Source organism: Lissotriton vulgaris, chromosome 11 (assembly GCF_964263255.1).
Source record: "Lissotriton vulgaris chromosome 11, aLisVul1.2, whole genome shotgun sequence".
Lineage (NCBI taxonomy): Eukaryota > Metazoa > Chordata > Amphibia > Caudata > Salamandridae > Lissotriton > Lissotriton vulgaris.
Window position 1 is genome coordinate 196847252 of NC_141699.1, and position 13855 is coordinate 196861106.

General features: G+C 50.7%; 1 protein-coding gene across 4 annotated transcripts in view; it reads left to right on the top strand.

The window, feature by feature from the left end:
• The window catches only part of UNG (uracil DNA glycosylase), a 94729-nt gene that overhangs the window by 56225 nt on the left and 24649 nt on the right, over window positions 1-13855 (top strand). For all 4 annotated transcript variants that reach the window (XR_015300884.1, XM_086943099.1, XM_086943098.1 and 1 more), the window contains one exon: window positions 625-803. Coding sequence is in view for 3 of the 4 variants with exons in the window: in XM_086943099.1 (XP_086799225.1) it covers window positions 625-803 (179 nt within the window). In the remaining variant the exon portion in view is untranslated. The remainder of the gene's footprint in view (window positions 1-624; window positions 804-13855) is intronic.

Here is a 13855-nt window from a genome sequence, read left to right on the forward strand (position 1 = left end):
TCAAAACAAGCTTTGGCTGGGTTGTATAATTAAGTAAAATAAGTAGCTTAGATGTAGACACTGTTAAATCCGAAACCACTTGAGTGTTAATCCTAAATGCGTTGTGGAATGAGCAGGAGTCGGATCTCTGAATTTAACAGGTATATCAGAAGTATTTGTAAGGCAACCAATAATTTCTGTCAACTCCAGTCTTGACGTGATAGTGAAGAACAGTCGCCTGTTTTTCTGCATCCTCGGTGATCTCTACTCGAGGGAAAGATATAGCTCTCATACGACATTTCCAAAAAGTGGGCACAAACCTTGACTACCTCTGCCGAGGATAAACTCCGAACCACAGGATGCAAAATCACTCTCACTAGAGGGATATGATCAAGAGCAGGATAATGTTTTGCCTAAATTGTATGCACATACAACAACTTGCACAAAACATACATTTTATTTGGATCTTCATCAAGTATTGGAGACTGGCAGCATTGTAAGAATGTTACACCTGCGTGGTATTTATAGATTTTGCAGTAATTATGAAAATGAATGTACAAACCATATGTCTTTTTGGATATTGGTGTAATACGGTACTTGATTACTAATTTGGTTCTCATTATTATGTATGTTTGTGTTCTCCAGGAGTGCTCTTACTAAATTCTGTGCTCACTGTTAGAGCGCATAATGCCAACTCCCACAAAGACAGAGGCTGGGAACAGTTCACTGATGCTGTTGTATCCTGGCTGAACAAGAACTTGGACGGGCTGGTGTTCATGCTCTGGGGCGCTTACGCACAGAAGAAAGGCAGTTCCATTGACAGGGTATTGATATGTTGTTCTTTTCCAGATTGTGTACTGAATACATGGCTGGTGTTGTCCCCAATGTTAAATGTTTTAATAAATCTTGCTTTTGTGTTTATGGTTCTGAGAAGTAAAACTGTATACTAAGCCCATAAATAGGAACACGCTTGTTCTTCGCTGAGAGGGCACAAGCATTGCATTTCCATGTACTGAAAATATTTGTTTGCAGCTACGTTTTTCATCCATTTCCTTGTCTTTGAGTCCTAGGTGGGCATGCTACTTTAAGCACTATGCCTGTAAGCAACATGTTACCCACCCTAAAAAGCATCTGGATTCAGATCTTCAAGTTTTATCTTCCACAAACCAGCTTACCAGTCTACTTCAAACTTATACAAGCTATTCCTTCCTGAAATGGTCCTGCATTATGCCCTAATTTTACACTCCACTGTCTGAGACAAGCTTAATGTTTTTTGGTTCCTCCCTTTTTAATAGGACCCGACTTGAGTCTGAAACCCAATGATCTGGGTCCAGCACTAAGATCAGAAAAAGGAGTCTGAACTGATGTTTAAAGCATATCCTTAAGTGACAAAAAATATGCTTTTCTGGTATTGTTTTTCCAAGCACTAAATGATGAAATGTCCAAACTTCTAGATCAAGCCTGTAAGACAAGAAATGTAACTAAGTTAATGTAGAAGGGACATTGACTTGAAATGGATGAAAAGATGAAGCACGGTTCTCTAGCGTGCCGGTACTCCCAACATGAGTTGTGCCGCGCAAAGGGAACCTCTTGGTCTCTGACTCTGGAACCCATCCTGGCCTTAGTGCCAATCCAAATAGAATTCCCAGGTCCACCTGCGATGCCACAGCAGACCCGGGCCTTCAAGGAGGTCATGCTGTGGATCTTTGTTACCCTACTGGATCCCTCTGCAGTGCCTTCAGGCTTTATGGATCTGAGGGGCTCTCTAGTTGGTCTCCCACATGCCGATTAGTTCCCGATGCCAACTGTGCCATTTTACACCAACTCCGACACCCATGCCACACAGCACCACAATTGACATTGGAGCCCTGAGCATAGATGCCAGTACTGACAGAGATGCCAAAGAGATCCAATAGTCCTTTCTGACTCGGTGGCAAATCTACCATATAAATCGTCCCTTTGCATATTCTGATTCGGAGATGCTTCCACTTCATTACAATCTGCTTGACCCCGATGAAGATAATACCTCACAAGTTTACGATGATGAACACCTGTTTTTTTTACCTCCAGGATGCCAGTGGTCTCTGCACCTCTGCAAAAACTGGCCTACACTCAACTGCTCCAGACACAGCCTCAGAACAGTTTGTCGACTTTGCCATGTCATAAGGAGGACAGCAGAGGTTCTCGGCCTACGACTATCCACCAAAGAGGTGTCCTCACAGGGGTTCTGCTGCAAGGGCAGGTCTCACAGGGACCTCCTTTACCCTTTAGTTAGGCCCTCACTGCTGAGCTTCTGAACAAAACCAGGATCTTGCCCACTTGAGAACAGGCAGATAATGAGAAACAATAGACTAGTTATGGGTCACCTTGTTTTTTCTCCTGCAACACAGAAGTCTTGTGGTCCAAGTCTCTGCCAGTAGGCTCAACCCAAATGCTTTTCCAAAAACCATGTCAGACAGAGTCGGGGCATGGAGACATGCAAACTGCATGTTATCCTCTGCCAGCCTTGTCCTGTACTCCTGTAAATTTCAGCAGTCTCTCGGGCCACAAGTCACATGCATTGATGCATTGTAGTACATAGTGGTGGTGGTGATCTTGCCATCAATCCTGTAAGGAAACCCCTCCCCCCTCCTGCAGTTCACAGATGACGGGCAGGATGCAGTAAAGTTGGTTATTCGCTTAGGCTTGAAGACAGGGTAGGTAATGGATCAGAGTGGTGCTCCGGCATCATACTTGGGATACGGTCCACGGGATCTCCAATGATGTTAAACAATCCCTGAAAGACGCCAGGGGGCGCTAGAGGGCGCACTAGCTAATGGCCGCACTCTAGTGAGGCTCTGGCTGCCTGGCCAGTAGGATCCTGAAATCCTTCGACTAGACGCCCAATAATTGCAGCATCGGCGACCCAACTCAAGATACGGCTCCGGTCCAATTTTGGAAGCGATCCGACCTCGTATGCCCGAGTTACGAGGCTGCACATCTTGACCGGTGGGTGCTGCTGCGGTGCACAGCCGAGGCGCCCGGACACCGGCCCACGCGAGGCCGCGGCTCTCCACGAGGCGGCTAGGCCTCGGGACTGAGAGGCCTGAATTCCTGGAGGAGGGTGCTGCTGGAGGCCGTCGAGCGACAGCGGAGGTGAGTCTCTCCCCCTGCGGAGCCACTGCAGTGTGCGGAGGGGCTCCGGGCTTCCCTGGTGGACCTCAGAGGGTCCGGGAGACCAGCGCGGCGCACGCCTCTATCTGCCGAGTGAGGCGGACATCTTCCCGGCTTTGCCCCTCGCAACCCCGCAACTACCCCTGACCACTGCAGCCGCCTGGGAGCTGGGACTTGAGACACAACAACGGACATACGGAGGGCATAGGAGTTACCCAGCCTACGGGTCCTGCCCCGCGCATTTGGCGCGCTGACCTCCTCCTGCGCCCGGCGGCCTGCCACCATCCCCCGCTGACTCTCCCTGTGCTCCGGACCGAGGGGACTGCCGCAACCCCCCCACCACCTCACCCATAGCAGCTACTCGGTGCGAGGGCTCTGGGGGCAGGAGACTGCCTGTGACGCTTCGTGCCTCGGGTGGGGGATACCGCCCTGGACGAGATTGCTGCTCGGGGGGCCATCTGGATACGCAGACTGGGCTGGGAGAAGTGGGCACGCACACTAGAGCCAATCGCAGTGCCCGTGGGGGTGCACACAATCGCGGCACGATGGGCAAAAATGACAATAAACAGCCCAAGCTCTCTTTCGAACCGGCGGCTGTCAAAAAACCATTACGCAGCATGGCGGGGACCAGTGGAGCCCCAGGATCTTCGGGCACTGAGCCCCCCTCTGCCCCCCTGGCCCCGGAGCTCGGGCTGATGATGGAGGAGATGCGGCAGGGCTTCGCTACGATAGTGGACAAGGTCGACCGCTTATCATCCAGAATAGATGGGGTTGCGCAGAAACTGGAGGTCCACGAGGAGCGCCTGGGGGAGGCGGAGAGACTCATCTCTACCACTGAGGACACGGCCGCTGCCCACGACACGCGCCTGACTAGAATGGATAATATCCTGAGAGTAATAGCGGCGAAGAACGAGGAGTTGGAGGCGAGGAGCAGACGCAACAACATACGCGTCACGGGGGTTCCGGAGTCCACCAACACTGGGCGCATGGAAGACTACGTGGAGCGCATCCTCCTCACGGCAGTGGGTAAGGAGGCCTTTTCCAGCCAATTTATTGTAGAGCGGGCGCATCGCTCCCTGGGCCCGATCCCCAAGCCAGGGATGCAGCCGCGACCCATCATTGCCCGGTTACTTAACTACCGGGACCGCGACACGGCACTGCGTGCAGCCCGCACGACTCGGAATCTAGCTTGTGACGGGGTACAGTTCTCCCTGTATCCGGACTTTACACCGATGGTGCAGGACCAGCGGAGGAAATTCCTCGACGTGAAAAAAAAGCTGAGGGACATGCAAGTGGACTATGCGCTTCTGTACCCGGCGCGGCTCAGGGTAACCCACCAGGGCAAACAACACTTTTTTACAAATCCGCAGCAGGCCGAGGACTATGTCCGGAGGCTGCGTACCGCCAGAAGGGACAGGCGAAACGAGGATGAAGATGAGGCAGACGTAAACCCTGCCGAACACGTGGAACCCTAGCTGTGTCCTTATGAACATTTGATCGCTGACGCCAAATGATGGAATGGAGATTTGAGATGCCTGCTGCCGGTGAGGAGACCTCGAACTGCCTGTAGAAACTTGGCTGGTGGATTTGCTGCGTCGTTGGTCACAGGTGGGCGACAACTGCTTTTGTATATACCTGCCCCTCTGCTGGAGTTGATCTGAGACTGGGCGATCTGAGAGCAGCGTTGAGACTGGAATGAGCAGCGGTTGCTCCTGGGATGGTCCTCCTGAATTTTCTTTTTTTGGTGTCTTTTCCGGCATGAGGGGGGGAGATGCGAGACACTGACTTGACATGTGGGTACTAGCCTGCAGGGGTAACATATGCCAGGCATCACCCCACCTTCTCTGTCTTCTCCGTATGGCGCATGCGGGTCGAGGGGGGAGTGTTGGGGTGCATTCCTCTAGTGTCCTTAGAAGGGGATTCCCCAAACGGTTTTTCTAATGTTCTTGATTGTTGGGGTCGGGGAGGGGGGGGGGGGGGATGTGATACTGGCAAGATTGGGTTGCTTCAGTGGGTGGGGGGGAGCTGGAGATCGGGGGCTGAACAGTTGTGCATGGGGGGAGGAATGGGATGTGGATGTTGGGATGCGAGTTGTTGTTGAAAGTAGAAATGTTGTTGCGTATGACATACATGACAAGTGTGCAGGTACTGGAATTCGTAGGTGTGAACGTTTGGATGTTTGTATGAAGAGAATGTTCTGGACAGCGGAAAGATTTGCTTCAGGTACACTTCGATCGAGGGCTACAGCATTGGCCAAAAGCTTCTTTCAGGGATACGATGTCGAACACAGGTGATGATACGTCGAATACTGTCTCCATAATGTCCTGGAATGTCCGTGGCCTTAATAACCCCCGCAAATGTAGGAATGTGATTGCTTATTTAGATCGGCACCATGTGCAGATAGCGATGCTCCAGGAAACCCATCTTAACCCGAATGGTGTCCCTAAGTTTGCGAGCAGATGGGCGAATGTGAGAGTGTTTTCCTCCTACTCCACGTACTCTAGGGGGACTGGTATTCTAATCAACAAACAACTGCCGTTTCAAAAGCTGGGTGAACGAGTGGATAAGGAGGGGAGATACGTCATTCTTTGGGGGAGATTGGGCACTGATGTAATAATACTTGTGAACAGCTATGCACCTAATGTTGACACTCCTGGATTCTTTTTGTCGCTGTGGGGCCATGTACTGGAAATTGATCCACTCACATTCTTTGGGGGGGGGGGACTTCAACCTATCGTTATGCCCTATGGCGGATAGATCGGACGGTAGTACACAATACAACACGAACGCCAGGGATACACTTTGGGGCATACTGACAGAGGCTGGACTAGTGGATAGCTGGAGGCACACACACCCGACGGTTAGGGAGGGTACACATTTTACGGCACATGCACGCTCATGGGCGCGGATCGATTACTGCTTTGTCTCGCGGGGCCTCGCTGGGGGAGTCGTTCGGGTGAAACATCTGCCTCGTACCTACTCGGACCATTGTCCTGTCTTGACAGTCCTGGAGATGCCGGGGTATGCTAGGGTGCGTCCGCCGTGGCGGCTCTTTCCCTCAGCCGTGCTGGACCCTGTCTTTAGACATGAACTGGGGGAGGAGATTGAAGCCTTTTTTCCAAGGAACAAGGGATCGGTCGACAAGGTCGAAACGATCTGGGAAGCCTTTAAGGTGACAGTAAGGGGGATCACGATCTCTAAAAGTTGCGGTATTCTGAGGGACATTGTGCGCACACTACATAAAATTGAAGCAGAGCTTAAGACGCTGGAGGCAAAGATGGTTGGTGACCCCTGCCCTGATCTCGCGGGGAAATTCAGGGCACTTCTGTCGACCTATGAGGAAGAAGCGGCCAGGGAAACGAAAATCCGGGGCAAATATTGGACGGCTAGGCGCTACTGTGAGGGGGATCGACCGGGAAAGGTACTGGCTGCTCTCACGAGGCACCAGCGCTTCGCCACCCATATCCTGGAAATCTCTGATGGGGAGGGTAGGACATACCAGGATTCCCTAGAAATTCAAAACACCTTCCTACAGCACTACCGGCGTCTATATTCCACGCAGCAGGTAGGTGAGGTGGAGTTCGGTAATTTCCTGGACGACATTGCACTCTGTTGGCTCAGTGACAGCGACAGGGCGTTCTTGGGGTGCCCGTTCGAACTGGACGAGATCAGAGAGGCGATCATGTCCCTTAGCAATGGCAAAGCGGCGGGGTTGGACGGTCTACCGGCCGAATTTTATAAATGTTATATCGACATCATGGCGCCGGTACTGAGGGAGGTGTTCGAGGACTCGCTCGAGGTAGGGATACTGCCGGGCTCCATGAGAGAGGTGGCGATCACGTCCCTTTTGAAGCCGGGGAAGGATCTGAAGGACACAGATGCCTATCGCCCCCTGTCGCTACTAAACTGCGACGCGAAGATCCTTGCAAAAGTGCTGGCGACTAGGTTGTCCCTACTTATGAACACCTTGGTGCTGCCGGACCAATCTGGCTTTGTCCCGGGGAGAGCTACGTCCCATAACTTGCGCACACTGTTCTCCCTAATACCCACCATATCGCCTGACTTGCCGATCGCTGCTGTGTTTCTGGACGCCACCAAGGCGTTCGATTCGGTGGAGTGGGGTTACCTACTAGCTATACTGAACAGAATGGGGTTCCCCCGGATCTTTGTGGCCTGGGTGAAACTGCTCTACACCTCACCGGTCGCCAGGGTCGTCGTCAATGGGGCGCTTTCGACACAGATGCCGATCACGAGAGGAACTAGGCAGGGTTGCCCCCTGTCACCCCTGCTGTTCGCCCTGGCGATAGAACCGTTGGCTTGTAGAGTGCGACAGTTGCACAAGGCCAGTGCCTTTAACTGTCATCAGCGGCAGATAAGTATTTCACTCTATGCGGATGACGTTACTTTGTACGTGCGTCACCCACAAGATCACCTTAATTCGCTACTGAGGGAGTTCGTGGCGTTTGGCGGCATATCCGGGGTACATATAAACTGGAAGAAGTCGCAATTCTTCCCCCTCACGGCATCAGTAGCCAGGTTTCCGCTGGATTACCCCCTGGAATGGTGCAGCTCTGACTTACGGTACCTGGGCATAGAGGTGTCGCTCGATAAAGACGACACTATCCGGTCAAACTACGGGGTGGCTATCTCGCAGCTAACTGATAATGTGTCCCGCTGGCGGGCCCTGCCGATCTCAATGGCAGGAAGAGCTTCCCTGATCAAGATGGTCGTCCTCCCACGGTTCTTGTATCTATTCCAAAACATTCCATACTATCCGCGCGTACTTTTTTAAACGGCTCCGTTCTGAGCTTTTGCGCCTTTTCTGGGGTGGAAAGCAGCCACGCCTTAGCTGGAGGGTCTTAACGCAGCCATACGATAGGGGAGGATTCGATGTGCCCGACATGGAATTATACTATCTTAGTGCTCAGGCTCAACACTCATATTACTGGGTTAACCCTGCTCCCTTCATGCCACAGGTCGCTGCTGAGGACTGGATCGTTCATCCGCTCCCGCTTAAAGGCATGCTGATGGGACTTATTGGGGATGTTGAGACGCCTGCTACCACTGTACCTTGACTGTCGATGCCTGGCGGAGAGTGACTAAACTGCTGGACGCCCCCATGCTTTATTCCCCGGCACTGCCCCTTGCATACCACCCGAAACTTTCACTTCTATTGGAAAACGGATTTCGATCCATGTGCAAACGCGTACACCTTCATACATGGGGTGACCTGTTTCAGGAAGGAACGTTCCGTACAAAGGAACAGATATTCCAGAATACTCCTCCGACACCCATGGAGGTTTTTTACTACATCAGACTCCGGCAGGGTATGCGGGACATACTCCCCAACTTCCCGGACGAACCTGGGACGGTGCTACCATTGCATGTCATGCTCATTTCAGATGGCAAGCACTTAGTGTCTAAACTGTATGCCGCTATACGTGGGCAACGCCCGATGATACTGCCGAAGGCTCGGGCTAACTGGGACTCTGAACTGGCCTCAGCAATCACAGATGAGCAGTGGAGCTATTGCTGCTCGGTCACGGCTAGGGTCTCCTCCAGCTGCCGGCAGAAAATTATTCACTATAAGTTTGTGCAACGCTACTATTATACTCCAGTCAGGAAACTTCGGTTTCATCTCTCAGAGGATGATAGGTGTGCTAGATGCCGGGCGAGCGGCGCGGATTTCCTTCATCTGGCCTGGGAATGTGGAGCCATACAAACGTATTGGGAACAGGTACACGCCGCACTCCAAATAATGATTGGGGGCCCATTGCCCATGGAGCCAATAGTGATGCTGCTAGGTTATACCAAACATGTGCCCAAGCCGGACCGCAAATATGTTGAAATTGCGTTGCTCCTCGCTAAGCGGAGAATAGCTTGCAGGTGGGGGAGGGGGAGAGCGCCAAAATTTAAGTAATGGCTCGACGACCTCACATACTGCCAGGACCAACACGGCGTTTATGCGGAGCTGTTGCCTGCCCGTTGCACGCCTAGCGATTTTTGGTCTCCCTTGCAGGTGTACTGGATGTCCCAGGCGACACTTAGCGACTCCTCTGGAGATGACGAACCGGTCCCGGGCCTATGAGCGTATAGATGATGTGTATTGCATTCACCATACTACTTTACACATGGTGGGAGGTCATTCATACCGCCTACCATACAACGGGTGGCCGTGACAGCTGGGAAAACTCTGATGGTGAGGGAACTAGGAACACCCGAAGGCCTTGTAACACTGTTTGAGGGAGGGACCTCTCTCACCCATCCATTACTTGGGATACAGGTGGTAAACACACACACTGATAGCCACACATGCTCATCGCTGCAGTCGACACTTGAGAGGGGGGGCCGTTATGCACGACTTGGCTCTATGGCGTAACCCGAATATCCCTACACTAGAAATTAGCTGCGCTGCCTAGCGTGGGTGCATACACTTGAGATACGTATGGGGCAATGCAGCACATATTGACATAACCGGCTGACTGGACCGATCGCAGACGATTGGGGGTTGGTGGAATGGGCTGCTGCCACCCCTGCTGTCCTGTCTTCATGCCTTAATACGGACGGGGGGGAGAATTTTCATCCTCCTTACCCCCTTGACTGTGGAGGGGGGGGTGGATCCTTGTATTCTGACATCCCATTGATGTACACATGAAACTATGCCTATGTTGCAATGGACCATGCGAAGCTGATACCCCTCTCTTGATTGTACCATGAATATTGATTTACAGGATTGCAGATGCTGTCACTGTCATGTTATTTTGTGCTGAACGCAACTAATAAAAAGGTTTAAAAAAAAAAACAATCCCTGAAAGACATGCCATTTGATGGCAAACATCTCTTCAGAGCCCAGGTATAGTCTGCCATGGAGCACTTCAAAGAGAGCAAGACCACAGCGTGCTCCCTTCGACCAGCAAAACCTGCGCAGCAGTTTGAGAACAATTTAGCCCCTTTCTTGTCTTTGGAAGAGGGTTCCAGCAGAGGCCATGCCATACTTTGCCTCAGCAACAGCAGACCTACCAGGCCTTTTGAGGCAGACGTTGAATCAGGCAAACATGGCAATGAACTATTTAATCTCTCCACAGTCACCGCAAAACTGATTTAAATTGCCCCCAGGGGCACACAGTCACCTGGTTGGAGGTCGGGTCCCCTTTTACCTCAATGGTTGGCAGAGCATTACATCAGACCAATGGGTGCTTCAAAACGAATACAGCCACCCCTCTGAATATGCCTCCTAAACTCAACGCCTCCAGGAGAACCACTTGTCCATTCACGAAGGGAGGGTTTGGCTCTCTACGAGAAGGAAGCTATATAGAGGGTGCTGACCTCAGCGGTCTGGATTGGTTGTTATTCCAGTTACATCCTGATTACGTAAAAGGATGGAGGCTGCCATCCTACCCTTGACCTTTGCCGTCTGAACTTCAAATACCAAAATGCTCACCCTGGCCCAAGTTCAGTCCTCACTAGATCCAGGAGAGTGGATGATGGCATTGGACCTGCAGGATGCCTATTTCAAAATTCCTGTTCTGCAGTCCTACAGGCGTTGACTGTTGTTTCAGGCAGGCCACAATCACTTTTAGCTCTGTGCTCCCTTTCTGCCTAACCAGTGCACCACGGGTCTTCACGAAACTGAAGGTAGTGGTCGCTGCACACTTTTGGAGGATAGGAATGCCGTCTTTCCATAAGTCGACAGCAAGTTTTTGAAGGTGAGCTCGCCTCAAGTTGGTCGTGGACCACCTCTGACATCACTTATTTTCCTTCACCATGCCGAAGTAACACCTGACTCCTTCATTTGAGCCATCCTGGACACTTCTCTTACGTGCCTTCCCTCCTACCCATTGCCCACGGCAGGTGGCACATGTCGGCTGTGCCTTGGGATCTGAAGCCTCAGTTCGCTAAGCACCAGGGGATCCTTTCAGGTTCCATCAAGGTGTAAGAGTCTGTAAAAGATCTGCAGTGTTGGGTGCTCTACCACGATTAGACTACTGGGATACCTTTCCCCCTACTTCACCCAGAGCTAGCTGTCATGACAGCTGCATTGTTGCTGAGTTGGGGAGGTCATTTATGGGAGATGGAGATTAGAGGAATCTGGTCTTTGGTGGAAACCCGCCTCCACATCATCTTGCTGGAGCGCTCAGTGATTCGCTTGGCACTGAAAGTATTCCTTCTGTCTATCAAGTGAGAACAGGTACATGTTCTTATCGATGACACCACAGCCATGTGGTTCAGCAACAAACTGAGTGGCATGTGTCTTGTAGGAAGAAGCTTTGAGCCTTGGGAGCTGGCTTAACGGTATCTCACTGGTTGTGGAGCACCGGGCAGGATCTTTAAACTACAGGGCGGACAAACTCTGCTGGTATTCTCTAGTGGATCACGAATGGCGGCTGCACTGGGAGGTGGCACAGGGCATCTTGTGGCAATGGGAAGAACCATGACTCCATCTTTTTGCCACTTCCGAGAATGGGCAGTGTCAAAACTGTTGCATCAACAAGTTCCCAAGGCAGTTCTCACTCTTGATACTCCCTACATTTGGATTGGAGCTCAGGACGTCTCTACTCCTTCCTGCAGAAACAACCAGGCCCAAGTCATCCTAGTGGCTGTGGACTAGGTGAGGAGTGTGTGGCGTACCAAAAACTTTGTTTATCCTCTGATCTGGCTGCCCCCTCAGGGTGAGCTTCTGTCACAGCAACAGGGCAGTCTTGCACGTGACCCTGCACAACTTGCACCTCCGTGCTTGGAGATTTAAGCGGTGACAGTTGATGACTTTAGATCTCCCTTCCGAAGCAGTGTTCTCCTGGCAGCCTGGTGTCTCTTTACTAAAAGAGTCTAATCTGGACGCTAGAAAAGGTTTGTTGTCTGGTGTTCCTCCCAAAATGTCCAGCCTTTAAAAGTACTGTTCTCTGATAATTTGGTGTTTTTATCGTTGTTTAACCCAGCAAGATCTTTCTATGGATACAGTTCAAGGTTATTTTTCGGCTCTTTCTGCCTTCTTTTGTTATGTCCCTGATCAACCATCTTTATTGAAATCCCCTATTGTGATGTGTTTTCTGAAAGGGCTGACTCCTATATGTTCCTGACATCATTTGTGATGCCTCACGGGTACCACAATCTGGTTCTCACTTTTTTCATGTGCACTCTATTTGAGCCAGTGCACACCTGCTCTCTGACTGCTCACCTTGAAGACTGCATTCCTCCTAGCTATAATGTCTGCTCGTTGCGTAAGCGAATTGCAAGCACTGTCTGTCCAGCAGCCGTATACTGATGTCTTCCTGGGCAAACAAGTACACGCTAAAGCAGCATTCATCCCAAAATTTGTCACACCTTTGCACATAGGATACTCCACCCTGCCAAGCTTCTACACATTGATCATACTAAGGAACATTGGGTGGGCAATCTGCTCTTTATAGGACTCTCTGGGTCAAAATAGGGAAAAGCTGTGTCGACATGAACAATAACCTGGTGGATTGTTCTATGCATCAAACTCTGCGGCCAAGAAACCGCCTCCAAAAAGGCTGCAAGCTCGTTCCTGTAGAGCAAAAGCTGGCACACCGGGTGCAAGCTCTGGACATCCGCTAGGCTGCTAAGTGGGCATCAGTCCACCCTTTAACAAAGCACTATTGGTTGGATAATCTGGTTTAGTGAGAAGTGCATTTTTCCCATTTCGTCCTATTGGATTTTCTGGTCTGTGGTCCCATTGACCCTCCACCTGGGGAGGTACTGCTTTGGTCTCGATTCACAAGGTGAGGAATCTGTGCTTAGAAGTGTCCATTAGAAGAACAAGTTAGTCGCCTTTGGGAACACTTTATCTGGTGAAAACTGTACCTAACTGAAATTTTCTCACTGACTCTCCTACCACCCTGTTTTATGGAATGGACTCTTTTGGTCCATGATAAGGTTCCAATGTAGAGAGCGCAACCCTGGCGCAATCTGATCACTAAGGCTCAGTGTTTGACAGCGTGGACAGATATCAGGAAGAAACTGAAGTCCATGCACAGTAGTGGGGACTAGCTAGAGGCCCGACGTCCCCGTTAGGGCATGACTGATCCAACACAGAGCCACATACTGATGCATGAGAGGATTGTTGAATACATTTCTCTGGATCCAGTCTAGTGTATGGGTATTCACAGGTTGAGAAATCTGCAGTTAGAAGTATCAATCAGAAGTAGCAGCTTGCAGCAACTTCATGACCGCACAACTATTGGCGCTAGACCTACCGCTTATAGCCATTGGCCGGTGAGGGATTTACAGTAAGATGGAGTATCCACCAGTAAAAAGCATTACTGAAGGTAATTAACTTGTTGAATTGGTGTTGGTGCACATAGTTGTATTTCTGTTTATCTGCTGGCAACTTTAGAGAAGTAAATTACATATTTGTTTCCTATGATGGGCTGCTAAATCTTTTGGTAATTTGATGGTACACGTGTCCAGGGGGCTATATTTGAAGCTTGCTCAGACACCTCTGGCAGAAAAATGATGTAAATAGATCAGTTAGAGAGATTTAGGGAGTGCAGTCTGAGACTGAGCACTGTAGTTCCTGCAAATATATGAAGAGTCTCTGACTGACCCAGTGAGAATTCGTCAACCAGTGAATTAACACTGGGTCCGAGGGACTGCTCAACTCTGGAAGCCCTTTTATTGTGCAGCTGGATGTTTGGGAATTACAGGTTTGTCTCCGTGAGACTGTTGGGGCCTCTAAAAGCCTGTGACAATGCAGTGAGATGAA